This window comes from Larus michahellis, chromosome 3 (assembly GCF_964199755.1).
Source record: "Larus michahellis chromosome 3, bLarMic1.1, whole genome shotgun sequence".
Classification (NCBI taxonomy): domain Eukaryota; kingdom Metazoa; phylum Chordata; class Aves; order Charadriiformes; family Laridae; genus Larus; species Larus michahellis.
This window is the reverse complement of record NC_133898.1, coordinates 16984356-17004815: the sequence shown is the minus strand read 5'-3', so window position 1 is coordinate 17004815 and position 20460 is coordinate 16984356. Positions and strand designations below refer to the sequence as shown.

The 20460-nt window shown below is 42.8% G+C and overlaps 1 protein-coding gene across 33 annotated transcripts in view; it reads right to left on the bottom strand.

Annotated features, from left to right (window-relative positions):
- NRXN1 (neurexin 1) overlaps window positions 1-17046 on the bottom strand; it is a 717017-nt gene extending 699971 nt beyond the window's left edge. For 31 of the 33 annotated variants that reach the window (XM_074578845.1, XM_074578848.1, XM_074578866.1 and 28 more), the window contains exons 1-2: window positions 16903-17046; window positions 11631-13131 (exon numbers count right to left, since the gene is read on the bottom strand). In XM_074578845.1, the coding sequence (XP_074434946.1) occupies window positions 11631-12369 (739 nt within the window). In that variant the 5' untranslated portion in view covers window positions 12370-13131; window positions 16903-17046. Of the gene's footprint in view, window positions 1-11630; window positions 13132-16690 lie in introns of all 33 variants that reach the window. The other 2 variants (XM_074578846.1, XM_074578847.1) reach the window with 2 other exon arrangements.
- Window positions 17047-20460: the final 3414 nt, after the last annotated feature.

The window sequence follows — 20460 nt, the reverse complement described above, 5'->3', positions numbered from 1 at the left end:
GACTGTTTCATAATGGATACCCAGAAACAGACGAAATTAAAATTGTACAGTGTCTTTTGTCCTGACGGTTCACAGCTTGTAAGTGCTTTATTTTATAAAGTTAATAATATTCTCAGTGCATAGATTTTGAGCGCAGTATGTTCATACATGTTAGACTGACACCGATGACTTAGGCTGATCAGAGAAGCAGCAAACTGGCCATACCGAGCTGTGCTTTAAAAACCTGTGCACTAAATGCGCATCTAAGAACAACAAAAGGAGTGCGAAGATTGAGTCAAACCTATGGATGAAAAACAGTCTGTTTTCAAATGGCAAGCATTTTAATACAGGATAGGTCATGTCAGCGATGGGGGTGGGAAGTGGGGTTAAAATATGAGATTTTTTTTAGCCATTAATTCATAATTTTATAAAGGAAATTTGCATTGCCTGTTCTTATTATACCTCCACAAATAAAGAAAAATTAAAGAAACAAGTAATTATTGTTACCATATAGGTGTGGGAGACAAGGGAGCAAAGCTTCTCACCAGTCATTTTGGTGCTAGCAAGATGTTTCTGTGCATCTGAATGACAAAGGAAAATTCTATAAAGATCCCAAAGTAATACTACATAGTAGTGGGCAAGGTAGAGCCTGTTTGTTTCTTGAGGTCTTGAGGTGTTTTAATATTAATACACTTTCAAGACATTTTTTTTTTCTAATCAGAGGACCTGACTCTGATCTTACCCTTATTTTACAATGACTTAATATATTAGCTTCAAGAGGCATCAATCCTGATTTACACAGACATGAAGGGAGTACTGAGACAAATTATTTTACCCCATCAATTGACAGAGATTCTGATGAATGTGACAAATCTGCAAAAGGAGAATATTTTAAAAATATTGTCTAGAACAACATATATGATTTCTAAAGACATTTTCCCCTTCTAATTACATTAGTTAATTAATTTCCGTAGTACCTCTAAGTTCTCTAACAATTCAAAACTTAATTTAAGCCACTAAGAGCTCAGACTGGGCAAGGATCAAGTTTCCAAGACATAATTATGTACTATTTTTCAAATTTCTGACGAGGAAGCTAAGGAAAAGCAAAGCTGAGTAACGTCAAAACCTGTACTCAGTTCACCTTATGTATTTAATAGAATCATGGAATCATTTAGTTTGGAAAAGACCTTTAAGATCAGTCCAACCATAAACCTACCACTGCCAAGTCCACCACTAAACCGTGTCCCTAAGTGCCACATCTACACGTGTTTTCAATACCTCCAGGAAGAGTGACTCAACTTTTTCCTTAGGCTATCCAAGGAGTAATGAGCCCACATTAAAGTACAACATCAAAATAACTAAATCTTACTAAGTTCTCAGAGGCATGCATTTTGAGCTAGGTATATCTCTACCACAATAGATATCACTAACTGCTTTTTATTATTTTTTCATGCAAATGTGAATAAAATGGAGAGACAAGTCTCACCCTTACCAAACACAAGCAACAAAAAAGAGGAAAGCCACCACTCACTGAAGGTAACTTAGACTGTTATTTATCCACTTCCAATAGCTATGTTTCTGGTTGTTTAGTAGGGGACAAATTGGAAGGAAATTTTATTCATTTGCATTACTGTGTATGCTTCTGTGGTTTAAGATTTACAAAATCTACCAGCATGACTCACGTATCACAATAGGTAGTATGTGACTGAATAGCATAGATTTGTTTAATCAGTCCCAACTACAAACTTGAATGATGTAGGTATTTATAACACGCAAGAAAGACCCTACTTATTTAAAGACTGCAATGACATTTAAAACAATAGAATGGGATCCAGCCAATGATAAGAGAATAGATAAAACTGCTGAATGTTAAGAATTTTTCAAATGGATTTGCAAGAATAGCACGTCAAAACTTCTATTACATTAACTTTTTTCTGTCATTGGGACTTTCTTCCTTACAAAAACCTGAATAAGAAACAACGTGAAAATATTTTTCTCATGTCTTTAAACCTGATGTGTGATTTGTTTAAATTTCGAGTTTCAAAATTAGTAATGTGGAAAACAAAAATAAAAACTATGCTGTTCTGCTTAAGTGCACAACTTATTATAATTGCAGACTCAGCTGTTTAACTGCCATAGAGGAAAAAGCACAAGCTCAAGGCTGTGTAACTAACTTTCATCCTAGCTGTTCCTCCAAAGGCTTTGGACCAAGAACAGCGACAAAAAACCCCAGAAATTACTGAAAACTGCCACAACTGAGATAGCGTTCATGGAAAACTAATGGAGTTTTAGGTCAACAAGGAAATATTTTCAAATTGTATTTTCTTCCTGGTGAACTAGTGGGAAAATGCTGCTGTTTCCTCATAACACTTAAGCCAGGAATGTTTTATGTATGAATATGAAATCTGTATTCAGAATTCTTCCACAAATGTTTAACCAAACCAGACAAATTTTTTGTCTAATGTTGAATGACAGTCCACAATTTATCCCTGAAAAACAATATGTTCTAAAAAATAATATATTCTTTGCAATGTAATAATATTACAGAAATTATTTTTCTGCAGTAAGTATCACAGACAACAAACTTCACAGAGAATCAGCTCCTGGGAAGTTCAGCAACATTCATCTGAGAAGGATATAGCAGGAGAGCATTTAATCAGTTCTTTGAAAATCTATTTATGAATCTTTCTTATATCACCCCATGATAGTCTTAAAAATTAAGTGACCTACAGCTATTGGTTTATAACTTCCATTTTCACCTGTCTCTCCTCTGATGAGGAAAAATGGGAAGAAAAGCAATCTCAAAATCTGCAAAACTAGTAATTTCTCTGTCAGCACTAACATTCCTGGAAACTTCCTGAAGAAATTCCACTGCTTTCCTAGGGGATGATGTCATGTGAATCATCTGTCCACCCTATTATATTCACAAATTATATTCATATAATTCACAAAAATTCACTGTGCTTAGACATAGCCATGTGTGTAGCCTGGGAAGGAAATGCAGTGTCTCACTAGCCTCTCCGCCTCGTGTTTCTGGACTTTCCAGGTTAAATGTCTGATTTTACAGATGTAAAATGTAAAAATGATTTTACAGATGTAAAATGTAAGCCTGTTGCTGCACAACAATCAGAAGAATCCAAACTTTTCTGTATCACTTTTATCACTCCTGTATGATTCAGAATCAGGAAAGATAATGTATTTCCTAAGAGGGCTGTAGAGTAGGTTTTTTTTACTAGCATTAGGGCCGAATTCTCACATTTGTATTAGTAATGAATATTATCTTTGCATCATAAGACTGTAATTCATCCTAAAGCTATTCAACACAGTTGTCCTCTAGACACCCATTGTACAAATGCTGACATGTGTGTGTGAACATTTCTGTTTTCACCTTTGGGAACAAAGAAGAGTCAGAATAAACTTCTAAAGAAAATTACAATATTGAGATACAGATCTTCACCCCATGTCTACTCACTAATTCTGTGATTTTTCTATACATTTCTTAAAAAGAAAGTACATACCATTTATAATATATACGTGTAATCTTTCTCAAGGAGTCTTTTCTTAATGGAAATACCTCCTTTGACAAAAATGTCATTTTTTAAAATCTTTTGTTAAAGCTAAAAAGCATAAAAGGGAAAGAAGATCAACATGAAGGTCATTCGGTATCAGAAATTAAGATGTAATTCTGAAACTTTGGGACTGTGACATACATCTCCAATTGCACAGTGTAATGTCAGTGACCTCTGTAATGGCTGTACATGTTCTCTTAATTACAGAAAGGCATCGCTGTGGGAAGAATCAGTCTGGTTTCTCTGCCTTTAAGCAACACGAAGCCCTTTCTTTAGACAAAATCACCAAAAAGTCAAACCTTTTCATTTCAAGACCTCGTGCATTGTGCCACAGACTAAAAGCAATCTGCAACTTGCGCACCTACATGTCACTGTTGGTATATAACACTTACATATGCAAAATACACTGTTTCACGTTTTGTAGTGGCAGCAACTGCAAAAGGATTCTATTGAACGCACCACCCGCTTTTTTGCTAAAAAAGATTTTCCCACAAATTAGAGACTCCCTTAAATGTAAAACAAAATTAGTCCCATAACTTCACTCTTACAGCACGGTTCATAAGCATGTATTAAATTAATAAATAATGATGATGATGGCAATAAATATCCAAATTTATGAAGAGTCTTTTCTCTACAGATATTCCCATATGAATACTACAGTCAGAATCAGCAGGTTATTTAATTTGCCCTAGATCTTCTCTGGTTTCATAGTCCCACATGAATAGTAAGTTCAGAATCAGCAGGTTATTAGGTTTGCCCTAATTCTAAACTTGAGTCAATGGGACTCCAAATTGATTCCAATGGAAAATGAAAACACAACCTGTTTCTTTCAGCTATCTATGAGGCACCGATTTTGCTGCTTATTAGGACCTAACTAAATAGTTCCAGATTCATAAAAAACTCCACAGAATTAAAGAAATCTAAAATCCCATCATACAATCCTGTTCTTCCAGAAAGCTGCCAGCATACCTCTGTCCCTTATTTCTTTACAAGCTCAAACAAGCCGTGACTGAGGCCACCTCCCTCTTCCACCCCCAAATTTCTCATTGAAAATGTAACAGAATGAAATTTTTCAAAAATTACATGATCATTGACCTGGAGCCAGAGTTCTCCACTATCCTCAGGCATTAGATCTTAGATTCTTTTATAGTAATAAGGATGACTTTTGTAGAGGTGTCATAACGTTGCAAAGGATGGGAACTGTTACAACCGTGAGAAGAGCTGAATTGTCAAGGGAAAAGTGGTTGGCAGTTGACAAGCTACATCATTTCCAGTATCTAGTCAGACTAATGGAAAGCATGTAATGGCAGACCAGTCATACACAAGAAAAACCACATTATTCTGACTACTCAGCTATGAATAGATAGGCAGTAGGAATGGCGGCAACTTCAAAGCCAGTTGATAAGTATCAGTTCTGCAGTCTAAAGAGGTAAGACAGTAAGGGGAGCTTCAAGTCTTGACTTCCCCTACTAGATCCCTAATAGAAATTCTGATCTCTCAAGTACCTGACAGCCAGAAGAAAATCCTACCAAAAATCCTGTATGGAGTGTCACTAGTTTAACTTTACAGCTGGAGAAACCAAACTGGAAAAGTGATATGAACTCGCTAGGGTCAATAAGAAAGTAATGTTATATCAAAATCATGAGCTTTTTCCTACTTCACTTATCAGTTACTATAGGTATTTTGTGCACTGAAGTGCTCATTGGTTCTACTGAGTACACCAAGACCCAAGAGAATGACTAGACATTAGCATAAACCCACCACATACAACTACTTCTTAGTCAGATACCATCACCACAGTACAAAAGGAGAAGGTGTCATTTCAGAAAGCGCCTATCTTTCAGGGGAAAAAAAAAAAAATATTTTGTAAAAGATTAAAATATGATCCCTGGTCATCATAGAACACAGAACTAAATAAAGGCATCAAAGATATTACATACCCTGACTTTGCTTGTGAATTCTATATATAACAGGACAGTTAAAGTTATGTTTGTCACGTTCCACCACAATATTCCCTGAAAGTACACATTCGTCTTTACAATTTACTCCTCAGGTACAACATCGTACACAAAACCTCTGAATGCCCTTCACTATTCTGTAAAATCATGTGTTTATGAAGGTATACAATCTTCAACTACAGCGCAATAAACTAAACAAAGTATTTTTCCAGAAGCTGGTATGGTTTCATGTTTTCTGAAAGTAACAAGCTTTCTGGAAGACAAAACATTGTATTAATTTCAACAAGAGAGAGCTGGATGAACCTTTTTGTTTTCAATTACCAGCCGGTTTTGATATGTTTATTAAAAGAAACATAAATCCTCAAAGCTGCATATCTTAATGTTGCCTCTACATAAAGCTATTTCTATCAGGAACTGGTTTTACTTGCCAGTCTGTTTCCCCGTTTCCATCCATCATCTCGGTAATGATGATGGGGTAAAATTATATGTTCTGTAATCCAAATGTTTTCCCACAACTCCTTGGCTAGCATCTACTGTTAAAAGACTCCTAGGGAGCCAACCTGCAGCTGAGAAAAAAGATCAAGTGCATTTGGTCCAAAATGCCTGTAAACCTTGAAATGTAATTACATTAAAATATAGATAATTTTATTACATAATTTTGAAATTCTGAATGAATATGACCCATCTGACACAAGGTTGTATGCTTCTAGATGTAAATTCTTATAAGATATTAGCATTTTATAATTTGCAATAGCGACCTAAAATTAACATGGACCCTGCATCTCCGCTAGGCACAAAGGGAAGCAACAACCTCACTACATAAAATATTATTGATCTGGGGTAGTAAGATGTATGCTATACACATAAGTGGTCTTTTGGAAGTATTTCAATATCAGCATTTTGAAAGGATTAGCAATATTCAACAAGTAGCCTTCTTAGAAGATAATATAAAACAGACTGCCAATTTCTAATTACCAGTGACACAGTATTTAAATTGCTGTGATTTTACACGAGGCAGATATTGAAATCAATATCCTATAATGCTGAGTCCTGGCAAAAAAAAAATAAATATATCAAGCTGCATTAGGAAAATGATGCAAAATTCTGCTTTAAACTGACGTAGGGATTCTGTTTTCTTACGAGTAAATGTGAAAGGCACAGATTTAATACAGTTTTGAAGGACCTTGACATTAATTGACTATCTACCCTCAAGATTCTACCCTGACAAAGTCACTGTTTAAAGACATTAAATAAAATTAAACCATTTATTATTAAATTAATCAAATCATCTGTAAATAAAACAGAAGCTTATTGTAATCTCTAGTGGATTTCTAGCCCTCCTCCTAAATCAACATCACCCCAGTGGTCACTGATACTGTCAAGAAATTCAGCATGAAGAAGAAATACAGATCATGTAATAGAGATGCGTATTGTAGATAAAGATTCCAAAGTGTGAATCAAAAAGAAAGTTTTGCTCGCAGTATTTAGTAGCTCAAAGTATATTTAGTTAACTATTCAAGAAGGATAAAGACCACGGTGGCTACTCTGTTAAGACTTGACTATAGGCAATGAGTTCAAGAGCATCACTTCACAAAAGCTAATTAATGCCAAAACATGTTTGTACGTTTTATTCAAGGCATAAGAGAATTGAATGAACTAAAATATGAATTTTTTCAAAAAGATATAAATATTGGATGACTTTTTAAAAAGTTAACATGAAGAAGCAAATATACACAACAAAGATTGATGTAATATATTCAGAACCCAAACAAACAGATCTAAATGCTGGCTAGTCTGAGACATCTGGAATTCACTTCCTTAACAAATCACTTTCACAGTTCAAACCATAGCTGGCATCAACTTCTGAATATCTGACAAGGAAGAATATCTCTTACAGTGAACAGCGGCATGAACAGTCCTCATTTTTCCCACAAAACAGAAATTCTAAACAGGAATGCTTTGAATTCACAGAGTAATTGTCTCTATAATATGCTAATATTGAGGCAAGGAGGCCAGCTATATTTTAAAAAGAGAAATTGTCCTGTATGCAGTTTTTTCAAGCAGCTACAGATACAGGAAAGGAGAGGGGCACGGAGTGACAAGAAGCTGGGGTCAGTGAGAAACTTCTCCCAAGTCAAAGTGTGTTACGTGTTTTTTATTTCCTCCTTCAGCGGTATGTGTCTATTTTCTCAGACAGGATTCTGGACAAGGCTATTTTTATATAAATGAGGATGAAAGGAAAATTATGTATATATATTTTTGTCTAAAGCCAGAGGGTTCCTATTTTATAAATTTAATATTTAAAATAGTTTTTTTGTTCTGAAATTTTAACATAAGGAGCAAAATAAGAAGAGGAATATGGAGGCTCACTGATATGAATCATGTATTCTCCCTACCTTCTAGGACCCTGACTTAATTCACTAAAAATTTGATTTTAAAGATCAGTCTTTTTAATGAACAGCTCTCCTTATGATAGAATCAAGACATACCAATTTGATTCATTTCAAGGAATAATATAATTTTCACTGAATAGAAGATTGTGATGTATGTCAAAAACTTATGAGAAAATTGATATGGCAATCAGGGTTTATTTTAATGCTAGTCTTATTCCTAACAAAATTTATCATTGTTTTGTGTATTTTTCCTTCTCCTGAGTCACTATTATTACGTGAAATAATATTCCCTTCTCTGTTTCAGTACTAAATAGAGATTTTCTTTTCTCTTTTAGAAGGTTCTTTTACAGTCTTTACTCATAAGCACATGGACTAATCAACAACAGAACTGTTACAGATCGTATTTTTCTGTGCTGTAGACTGCACACCCTTGATATTCAAGCAAAACTCCGGTCCTTTTTCTGCGATTTATGCCAAACTTCCCATTGAAAAGAGTTTATATCCAATTCGACCAAAGAGCATGACTGAATGCAATAAATCTGATTCTTTCCTAGCTTCCACTGGTTTTACACTGGTGTAGTTCAGGTAACATAAATGAAGCTGTTCCTGATTTAGACAGGTACAAGGACAGTTAAGCCTACTGGGAATAACTGTATTACTATGGTTTTTCCAAAACAAATAATCTTGGTTAAACTTCATTCTCATAAGAAAATTTCACTTCATGAAAAATTAATGAGCTTTTCAAAGACGAAAATCTGAAAAAAAACCCAAACCCACCAGATTTTTTCCTGAAAATAACATAAGTGCTATCAAAAATTGTATCCTAAGGCCTGAAACCCTGACTCTAAATCAATTATTTCTAGTCTCTCAAATGTGCAAGTCAGGATAGAAAACTTTGGAAAGGTTTTCTTTGTTCTTGTTGTTATTGATTTCTAAAGTCCTCATTATGCTGTGCGACTCTCTGCATTACCAGACTGCAGAGATTCAGAATGCTAAATACAAGCCCCCCCAAAAAAGTTACCAAAAAAAATCCTCCAAGGAAAATATAATTTAATGACCATCTTTCACCTTTAAAGACAAGGTATCAACTAGGACATGTGGTTACAATTTCAGATTAAAAAAAAAAAAAAAGGAAAGGTGGGGATTTTTTCCATCTAAACCATTTCAAGTCAAAAAGTAGGAGAAGGAAAGAGTGAAAACTCAAGCCCCCTCCAGATCACTGCAGTCTCAGATGATCCTGCATCCTTCAGCAATGGCAACCTCTTACTAAGCTTTGTGGGAAACTTACACGTTCAAAAGATCAAAACCCAACAGCATAATTCCTATGTTGGCTATAAAGAACTAAACAACAATAGCCAGGGTTTCTTCCCTGGCAGACACGATGGTTTTACTTGTCCTTCCGCCTCTTCTATTTCTTAGAATATTGAATCATTTATAAAATAGTTCAATATCTTTGATAGCACGTATGAGTAGCTACTGATCCCTTCATCAAAACCTGACTGATGTATCTTTTCTCAAACAACAGATATAAACTGTAGGACTAGTTCCATTTATTTTGCTGTCAGTGGAAATGTTGCCTCCCGTTTCAAATGAAATCACAATCTGAATACTTCATGATCCTCTGTTGAGAGAGTATGTTAAAATCATAAGTCTTGCTATTATTTTATAAGGCTTCTTAGTGGCCAAGGGACACGCGAGGGGAACCTTGATCCCACTGAGGTCAACTGTAAAACCACCAGTATTTGAATGAAGCCAGCATTTTACCCGAAATGGGGGGGATTCTGAATATTATTTTGCATGTCAACTTCTTATAAGCTCTATAGAATTTTTAATATATTAAGCACATATATGTATTTCAATAACATTCAATCTAAACATAAAAATGTTCCTTAAAAATAGCTGTTGCTCTTATTATTATGTAAAGGTAAGAATTTCTCTGACTGGTATTACATGCAATTATATCGACTTTTTCATACAAATATTACATGTTCAAAATAACTTCAAATAAATAAACTATGTTTTAACATAAAAGGTATATAAATGTATAATAATATATAAATGACTATTGTTGCCTTAACCAAGCTGCTACACCTCGTAATTTTCTTTTTGGTTTATAATAGGGCCTAACCCAAAGATGCTAAGACACCTTAGTATTTTACATACACGTATATATTATGTAGTACCACATATTAAAAATTTACATCCAAACACTAAATCCATTGATATGATCTTGCCTAATATAAAAGATATTTCATTTTACTGTTTCTGGGACTGTGTGCTATTGAAAGTACAAAAGTCTTATTTTCTGAAACGATCATTTGCTCTTTACTTATTAAAAATTATTTTAAAATGTTAATAGGGTTTGAATTTTTTAACGAATGGCAGATGAGAGATAAACAGCTGATAAAGTAAACAGGATGCAGAATGACTGTAGCGTTTTGAGTATTGACACTAAGGACAGAAGGTGTTACATAATAAAGCACAGTCACAAATGATGCTTTCTTTCTTATAATGAGTGAAATCTGCTAGAAATGATAAAGGCAAATTATTCAGCCATAAATGTCATGCAGCCACTCAGTGAAGATCTTCATTTGGCCTTGATAATATCTTATGTGTATTTACCTTTTGCATTCTAAACTTAGGTCTTTGCTCTCCAATTTTGACATTAAGATTTTATTTTCCTCTGATACATTTCCTCTTATTTTACTTGTATACCTCTACGTCCCGTTCTAGGTACACAACATATGTACTCTCTATGCTTAAGGAGCTGCAAGCAATGGTACATTTACTAGCAAAATAATTAAAAAAAAAGAGTCCTACATGCATCTGCAAAGTAAATGTTCACACTCCTTCCGTTTGCCAAAAACAATGGGCACTGAATATGAATAATATTTTACCCAGTGATTTATTCATAGATGGGTTTCAGGAAACTGCTGTTTTGCTAAGCTCCCTCTTCCTTGGTAAAACTATTCAGTAATTTTGTGGTCTTGGAGTACGTACTTCTCTCTTGCCCTTTTGTATTCTCCCTGTCTGACTGGCATGGTGAATTGCTAAATACATTGCAAAGCAGTACTGTTCGTCTAAAAACATAATCCTCCGTTTAATCCTCCTCTTCCCTGGCAACAATTTAAGGAATTCACAAATAAATCACTGATTTTATTTCAACAACGTAGCAGAGGCAAGTATCAATACAAAGAAGACTCGGGGTCTCCCCTACCCTACAAAAATAAACCCAGGCCGTCTTTGCGCTTAATCTGGTAAAATTCTCCCCAGCATCGCTTTCCCCGCTCCCAGAACTAATTGTCACCAGCTGCTTGTGACAAGCGTGCCCGTCCCCTCCCTTGACTCTGGCCGAGCGTGACGCCGGCCGCCCCCTCGCTTCCCAGGTGACACCCGGCACCCAGGACTCACCTTTCCTCTGCCCCGGACAACCCCAAATCACACCCCGCCTCTGGAAGATGCCCAAATAACCCCCTCCTCCCCCTCCTCCTCTCGCCCAGCCTCGCAGAGAACAGAAGAGTGATGGCACCATGGTCGGCCACAGAGACACGTGGAGGGCAGGGAGGGGAAGGCGGGGAAGAGGGGAGCCGGGGACGCGGCAGGGAGGGATGGGGAAGGGGAGGGAGATCCACTCGTACAGATGAAACTCCATGCAGGCCTGGCCTCCTACCCGTCCCCTCCATGGAGCGATGGGGAGGGGGGCGGTGGGGCGAGCTGAAATGGCACCTTACCTTCGCTGCAGTCCTTCCCCCGAAAGCCCGTTTGGGAGCAGTCGCAGACGGCCTGGTCGTTGAGCACCGAGCAGACGCCCCCGTTGAGGCAGACGTCCTCCCTGGCGCACAGGCGGCTCTGCTCGTCGTCCAGCCGCACCTCCTGGCTCTCCACCGGCGACGCCTGCGTGTAGTTGACCCGGACGTCCGTTATCCAGCCCTTGAAGGGCTCCCGGTCCTTGACGGAGGAGAGCGTCAGCTTTAGCGTCGCCGACCGCAGCTCCGGCGGCAGCCCCCCTAGGAAGAGGCCACTGAAGACAGTCATGTCCCGACGCTTGGACTTCACCTCCACCCACTTGGCCTCGGCCCGGTCGATGATCAGCGTCGTGTTCTTGAAGTGGCGGCGGATGACAACGGCGTGCCAGAGGTTGTCGTTGACTGCCGTGTCGGAGAGCAGGGTGGCAGGCTCGGCGCAGAAGATGGAGAAGCTGAGCTGCAGCCGCCCGCCCTGGGTGAGGATGAGCTCCAGGAAGTCGCAGAAGCCCTCGTCGTCGAAGTAGAGCACCAGCCCGCTGGAGCTGCGCGTCTTCATGTTGAAGCTCATCTCGCTCTCGCAGCAGGCGTTCCACTTGGGGAAGCGGGTCCACTGGCCCTCCGCCCCCGGGAACTCCAGCCCACTGCCCAGCTCGGCCCAGCAGCCCAGCAGCAGGGCCAGCCAGAGCAGCAGGCAGCCCCCGCGCCGCACCAGGGCCGCCCCCATCCTGCGCGGCCTGGGGCGGGCGAGCGGGGCGGCAGGGCCGGCCGGGGGCGGCGCTGGGGCCCCGGCGGCAGACAGGGTAAAATCTTGCCGGGCGCCGGCCGCGCTGGAAGGTTCAGGCACCTTCGCCCCCGCCCCGGGCGCGGGGGTCACGGCGGGGGACTCCCCGGGATGGGGGGTGCCCCACAGGATGGGGTCGGGCGCAGGGGGTGGCCGGGGGCCGGCGATGGGGACCCGCGGTGGGGAGAAGGCGCCGTTGGGTCTCTTCACTGGTCGGCCAAGCTTCCCAAAAGGTGTCCAGGGGTGGGTGAGTCAGCAGAAATTTTCCCCAAAGCCAACATTACCAAAGCGGGAAGAAAAACCAAGATGGGTGGCAAAACCCTCCTCCAAGCGGATCCACCAGCTCGGCAAGACTGTAGCAATATCCCCGCGCGTGCGTGCCTCTTTTTACATCCTCTCCGCCAGCTGTAGTTTCCCAGGAAGCCAATTACCGATCCCCAGCGCTGCCTCCCTAGGACGGATCCTCTTGTCAGCTCACGGACTGTCTGCCATGGTGCTAGAGCAGCGTCAGCAGACGACAGGACTCATCGCTCATGGTTTCCTGAGCTGCCTCAATCCCAATGGGGTTGAAACCCAGAAGCTGTCAAACAGCCGAGTGGCTACTTGACATGCAAAGCCTGACAGCTCCTCTTCCGTTTGCTCACAAAAGGCCACGCTAAGATCCTGGGGGGGGGGTGGTTTTCCTCTATCGTTTTTGTTTCTGATCTGCAAGGAATTGAAACAGAATAATAAGAAATGACGACTGGTAACATGTTAAATCACAAAGTCGATCAATAGCGGACGTTTGCGACCAATTTTTCATTTCAACTGCTGTTCGACTTTAGGAAAACGAACTGCTGCTGGAATTTTGGAGTTACTGAGAAATAATAATTCCTAGCACTAAACCTAAATCTTAATGTATGTGCTTATACTAGATTACATTTTAATGGTATAATCTATACATTAACTACTTACCTTTCCAAAACTTTCAAATATTTTAGTTGCCTATTTTATTGTTACAAGGACGATGTTAAAAAGAAAACGAGGTGTTTATTCTGCAATTTGTCTAATTGTAATTTATTTATGGAAATACCAGCACCCGTGAAGCTATAGGGTTCTATTAATGTAGACGATGCTACCAAGCCCAGTTCTAGTTCTTTCCAATACAGCTCAAAACCATATAAAGTGGACTGAGCTCCCAGCAGGAACTGGCAGGCTTCACTGTGCATGGCACACCTACTGGTTTATTTTCATGGGGTGAGGAAGAATTGCAACGGTTTCTTAGAAGGCTTTTTGAAAATTTCAAACCGCATTTTTCTCTGCCACCTGGTTTCTTTTGCTGCTGATATTCTCTGTTATGGCAAGGAAAATCCAATTCAAGCCAGCTCTCTTGTTGACATTATTCACAATGCAGATCAGCTAATCCCAGGTGTTAGCCCTCTGAAATGGGTTGCAGTATTTTATGTATGTTTGCTCAGCTGCGCTTATTTAGGAGGACAACTCCTCATTTTAAAAATAATATATATGCCACAGTTCACTCTCTTCCTCTGAAGAGGTCTCTGCATTCAAAGCATTTCAGCAGAAAGGCTCCCCTCTCTGTTTTTTTTTCCTCCCCCAAGCCGCTATATCTTTTCTGGAAGGTGTGTATTAGCAGATCTCTCCTGATGGAGGAGAGGATCTCCGACACCTCCCTCACCCACCGCTTCCCCTTCACCTCCCTCCCATTTCTTCGCCAGCAGCACTCGGGCAGGCAGGGGATCATGGCCAGAGCTGCTGCCAAGCCCTTTGCCGGGGGTGGTGGCGGCGGCGTTGCGTGGGGAGAGGGGGCAGAGCCGAGCCTGCCGGGGCGACACCTGCTTTAAAACAGGCACGCACCTCGGCTGCCTGCACCTGACACGTTCGGAGCCGCGAAGTCACCTCCTACTCTCTCTTTATATTTAATTTCATTCCTCCAAATGTCAACACGTTTATTTTTATTATTTGTCACACGCGAGGTGGGCAAGAGCTGCAAAAGTGAGGCAAGGAGAACCCCCAAACTTCGCGGGCAGAGGCCAGCCCTGCCCCGGCAGCCGACAGCCCTCGGGTTTCCCCCGCCCCGACTCCCCCTGGCAGGAGCCACCTCTGGCACCGTCGCCACCAGCGGGGGGCGGGGGGGGAATTCCGGCAAAACGCGGGGCCCGTAGCGGGAGCCACCGGCCCGTCCCCGCTCCCAATTACCGCCTTTTTGGGTACGGTGGGGGTTGCGGCACGGCGCCGCCGCTCCGGCTCCAACAGCCGGGCCAGCTCCGCCCTGCGCGGCCCGACGGGGCGGCGGCGGCGGCAGGAGCGGCCCCGCTGCTCCCGGCTGCGCCCGGGGGGAAGGGGTCCCACCTCGCAGCCTCCGCACCAGCGGAGCGGGAGCCGCCATGTGCACGAGTGGGAGCCCGCGTGGGTGCACCGGGCGCGGGCGGCCGCGGGGCCCCGCTGCGGCGGAGGGGAAGGGGGGCGGTGAGGGAGCGGGTTTGGGGTGCGGAGAGGCGGGTGCTGGTGTGAGACACGGCGTGTGTGCCCGGGGGGCGGCGTGAGAAATGACTCGGAGGAGCGTGTGTGTGCGGAGGGGAGGACTCAGGGTGCGTGGGCGGGTGGGTGAGGGGGGGCCCTGCACGTCGGTATGGGGGGAGAGGATGCGTGGGGAGGGTGCGTGTGTTCGCGTGGGGCTGGGCTGGTCACTGCGCGCCTCGGGAGGAACTGCGGGAGGTGCGGGGCGCGGGGGCCGCAAGGTGCGCGGGCCGTCCCTGCGCGGGAGCGCACCGGGGCGGGGGGGAAGGAGGGACGGGGTCTGCGCCGCTGTGCGTGGGGCGGGAGGGTGGCAGGAGCCCGTGGTGTGTGCCGGGGGGTGAGGGGGGTGCAGGGGGCAAGGACGTGAGTGTGAGCGTGTGTGTGCGCGCCCGCCGTGCGTGGCAGAGCGATCCCTACAGGTGTCCGCGGGGAGCCGCCGAGCGGGGATCCCAGCGCCAGAGCATCCCTGCCCGCCGCTGTCTGCGGCTCCTGCCTTCCCCCCGCGCTCACACACACACACACACACACACAGAGCAGCAAAAGCGAGGGAGAGAAAGGAAAAAGAGAGAGGAAGAAAGAAAGAAGGAAGGAAAAAAAAAGAGAAAGGAAAGAAAAAAAGACAGAGAGATGAAAAGACTGCAAAAGAAAGGAGAAAGACCCAAGGAAAAAAAAAAACACCCAAACAATTGCTTATTTATTACTGCCGATATAATTCACACACTGTCAATAAGCAGCACAGTCTTGTCTAGTCATTTCCAAAGCAGAGGGACACTTTCACTCTCAAAAAAGGACAATTTATTAACATATATGTATCTCTTTCAAATGGGCTCTTAGGCAGCAGACATCCCTCCCAGGAATGTATACATGTATACACACCTATGTAGCGAGAAATATACACAGTCCAACATAAATGTAGCTATTGCATTCAGTACCTCACCAGTGAATTAATATGCTTCCCCCACCCCTCTACAATATTTTTTTTTTTCTTCAAAAATTATGATTTAGTCACAGGTGCCCCGATTGAGCCTTTTCAAATTAGAAAAAGGGAGAGAGAGACACCCATAGGTCAATAAATCCTTAATAAATGCCAGGTCGGTTGGCATGCACGATCCTTGGCAGAATCCTTATTGTATAAAATACACAGCATTGTCTCCGGGTGCGGGGAAGACCAGAGAGTTCACAAATTACCGGATGAAATAAAAGGATCTGAAAAACAACCTTGCTGCAGCCAAAGGGAGAAGCGCTCTAATTCAAAAGCAGACTTAACAGCATCATTAATCTTTTCCTTTCATTTCTACGCAATTTCTAGAATCAAATTCTTTCCTAAGCGGCTGGAATGATCGATTTTGGTACCCTCCCAGTCTGCAGATGTATTTATTGTAATATGCTTATGATATAATTTCTACCCCTTCAAAAATGCATACCATCAGCAGGAACCTGAACACTTTCAAACACATATCAAGGAAGCCGGGTGCCCTCTTTCTTCTGGCTGACAATAGAAAATGTCCCAAATTATCCATGCACTTCCTGCACAAACCCCTCGCCTTTTCCAGACCGCCGCCGATAAATAACAGTAATATTGCGATATTCGTTCCCATCCCTGCCCCGGTTTCGCGTTTTCACCGAAGCAGCTCACGCCAGGGAAAACATGCAGCAGATAGATTGATTTTATTCCTTAAGTCTCACAGACCCCCCTCTCCCCTCCTCCTCCCGCCTTTGCAAGGGATAATAAATTACCGCATCCAACCTTTAACTTCTACCTCCGCTCCACCATCTCCTCGCCATCTACCTCTCCACAACGCCGCACGCAAACCCACCAGCCTCTCGCGCCGCCTCCTCCTCCTCCTCCTCCTCCTCCTCCTCCTCCGCCGCTGCCGCCGCCGCCACCGGCTCCGCCGCGGCAAAGCGGGACTCGCCCTCCGCGGGCGCCGCTCCGCCCGCGCTGCGGACGCGCCTTACCTGCGCGGGGTGCGGCGGGCCGGGGCGGGCGCGGCTGCCCGGGGCTGCCTCTGCCGCTCGCCGACGGAGCGGGCGCTGCTGCGGGTGCGCGGCGGCGGCGGCGGCAGCAGCAGCGGCGGCGGCGGCGGCGGCGGCAGCGGGCGGGGGCGGCCGCCGGGAGCGGGGGGCGGCGCCGCCGCGTGACGCCGCCGCGCCCGTCTGCCCGCCGGGGGCGGCGCCGCGATCGCTGCAGCCCCCCCCGCCCCGCCCGGTCCCGGCCCCTCCGCTCCCACCGCCCGCCTCGCTGCAGGTGGGAGGCGGTGTCTGGGGGGACCGCGATGGAGAGGAGCCGCTGAGGGCAGGGACGGGACGGGGGGCGGACACACGGAGCCCTCCGGTGCCTCGCTGAGCAGGGCCGGGGGGCGGTGGGCGTGCGCGCTGCTGCCGTCTGATGGCTGGGGAGTTGGCATCTTCAGGGGATGGGGTGGTGAAACACCGCGGGGGCCACCTCTGCCGCCTCCCCAGATAAAACCCTTCCTTGTTTCCATAGGGGGTTTTCGTGGTTGGGTTGGGTTTTGGGGTTTTTTTTTTGTTTTGTTTTGTTATTGTTGTTGGTGATGATGTCGTTATTTTTTTCCACAGATCTGAAGTTTGCTGGATTCTGCAGCCTATGGGAAAATGGAGGTATAGACTAGAACAGGTAGATTTAGTGCTTACCGACATGGTTTAATGATGGTTTTTGTCAGCGTTAGGTTGATGGTTGGACTCGATCATCTGGAAGTCCCTTCCAACCTAGGCAATTCTATGATTCTAAGTACAGAAGGGTTTGGGAAAGCCGGGCCGCTTTCTGGTGTAGTATTTAACCTCTCTGACTCTATGTTGCCTCCAAATGGTCGCAAACCATTAGAGAAATTGAAGGCTTCTTAAGATGTTGGGTTTAGTTGCATGGAAAGTATTTGATTGTGCCAAACATACTCAGTTTTTTCTAGCAGTTGGCCTTCTAACTTTGTACTCGGTGGCCTGCAGGAAGGTGATGAAGTGATTGTAAGTGATTTGTTTGTATGTGGCCTGGCAACTTTGGAAAATGTGGAGTGGCTTGTCACACTAAGAGTCACAAGAGCCCTCCAGTACTGGGCATCCCAGAAATTTTTGAGAATGGTCTGTGCAACCATACTTTTTGTTGTCCAGGGTGTGAACGTAACAACTTAGGTTTGAATGGAGACTTTAGAAATAAGTGTGAAAAAAATAAAAAAACCCATTCTGCCACCACAGTCCCAGAGGAGTTAGCCTTATGATTTAATTTTTTTTTAATGAAACAGGCTTCCTCACAGATGACAAGTTTGATGAGGTAACCAAGCAACATGTTAAGTAATGAGAATAAAAGCTTGCTAGATATGCAACGTATCTTCAGTACTTACAGCATAATCAGACATCCCTTTTGTTCAGCCAGATGATATCCATATCCAGTTATTTTCAAGTAGAGTGAGAATTTCTTTTGACAGTTCTAGTAACTTGACCCGGGCAAACAGAGCAAGGAGCAAATATCTCTTCTGCTATGAAAAGCATAGAAGTTGTAGGCTGCAATATAGTAAGTGCTAAACATTTTTAAAGGAGCAAAATTGTAACCTAATAGAAGTTAGTATTTAGTGTGAGTGTGTATATCTATATAAAGTAAAAATTAGTATTTTCTAACTGGTCGTCTTATGGTTATGGTGAACACATGGTAAAGCTTCTTGCGCTCTTAGATGGGGAGTGTCAAAGCCCAAGCCCAATCCACCCTGGATGTGCTGGCATGGTGGAGGTGCTGGCACAGGTGGAGGATCCTTCCACCCTCGAACTGGGGGACAGCTCAGTTATTCCAGCAGTAGCCAGAGGATGTTCATGTTTCTCTAAATCTGTAGTAAGCCTGCCACAGTGAGAGGAGGAGTGGGAACAGCCTACATAGAATTAAAACAACGAGAGATTCAGTGAGCCAGGAGGATAAAGGGAGATTTAGGGAGAATACAATTTCCTTAATTTAATGGTGTTTTTTGGTTGAGTTTTAGAAGACTGTATTACTTTTGTCATTTTCAGCAATTGTTGCAGCATATGGTGTCATAGTTGATTCATTCTGAAGCAGCACAAAGAAAAAAGAGGAAGGAATAAAAAAAAAAGGAAACACAATTTCCAAACCATCTCTTTGTAGGTCTTTCAGCTTGACAAATGTATGGAATATCTTGCAAGATGCACATGGCCTTACAGAAACCTGACTTTCTTCTGCATAAATTAATGTTGTGTGTTATACCAAAATATTTATAGATTTTGAAAAGTAAAGAGAGAAAAGCAGCAATGATATCCTTGGAAACAAACCAATCATATATTCTGTCAGAGGCAATGCAGTACATTATCCAACTTGCAAGCCTGAGACCTTTTGGAGGGATGTATATTGTCAGAACAAAGTGCCTTTGAATCATTAAGAAGTACATATGTGAAATTGTCCAACAGTTGTAATTTTAAAGAAGAGATTTGTTGGCGAGCTGAAGTGAACGGTGGAGCTGTCTCTGAGGCACGCACATGCAATTGGCATGGCTGTCAGAGCTAATAAAAAGGGAAGTAACCAGTCAAGGAGGTGCAGGAGAAATAAGAATGATTCTGCTGATAAAAAAAAAAAACAAACAAAAAAACCAAACAAAACCCCCACAATTAAAATAAAATGAAAGGTGCTTCCAGAGAACACTGGTTACCTGGTCAGACATGAGAAAGATATGAGAAGGGAGAGAGTTACTTCTGGGACAGAAACAGCAGGAATTGTTTTAAAGATTTGAAGGAGAGAAAACCTGTTTGCTGAAGTGGTCCATGTTCAGTAATGGGGTGGTTAGATTTTGGGGGTATATCAAAGCTCTTCTGGTTATAATCACTCCACGTATGCCTGACATCTTTTCCTTCTTTTGAGCTAGCGTCAGTAATCCTTCTGTACCAAACCAAATCTTTCAGAAGAGCTTCAGACACGCTAGAAAGCTGACCCTTTGTGTGTTTGAATATAAGCTTTTTTAGAGGATAGCTAGTAACCTTTTTTTGAACAATTTGGTAATACCTTTTGAACTTGGTCCAGAGTGAAGAACGGACAAGACAACATAGATTTATAGCAGAACTAACATAGCGGTATGCAATTGTCTGTGTCTGCATAGAGCCAATGAGGTTTAAAGAAATATGGAGGAAAAAAGGTATAATTTCTACCTGTTAATTGCTGGGCAATCTCAACTGTGGGTGAAGAAAGTGTGGGTAAATCTAAAGTAAAAAAGAAATTAAGAGATATCCGCCTTGGAAGAAAGACAGCACGTTACATAGGTCCTCGCTTGCTCAATTCAAACTAATTGAAGAAAATTTTGAAGTTCTAGATGGTCGTGAAGTAAAAGAGAGAGGCAAAACTGTACGGTTCAACAAAATTAATTGCAGCAAATAATCAACTACGGTACTGGATGTATTTGACGGAGACATATATTTGAATTCAGAAAACAACTGAGAGGCAACTAACTACATGTGGATTGGATTGGATTGGATTGGATAGTTTCTCTAGATAATGCATTTTTGGAGCTAGCT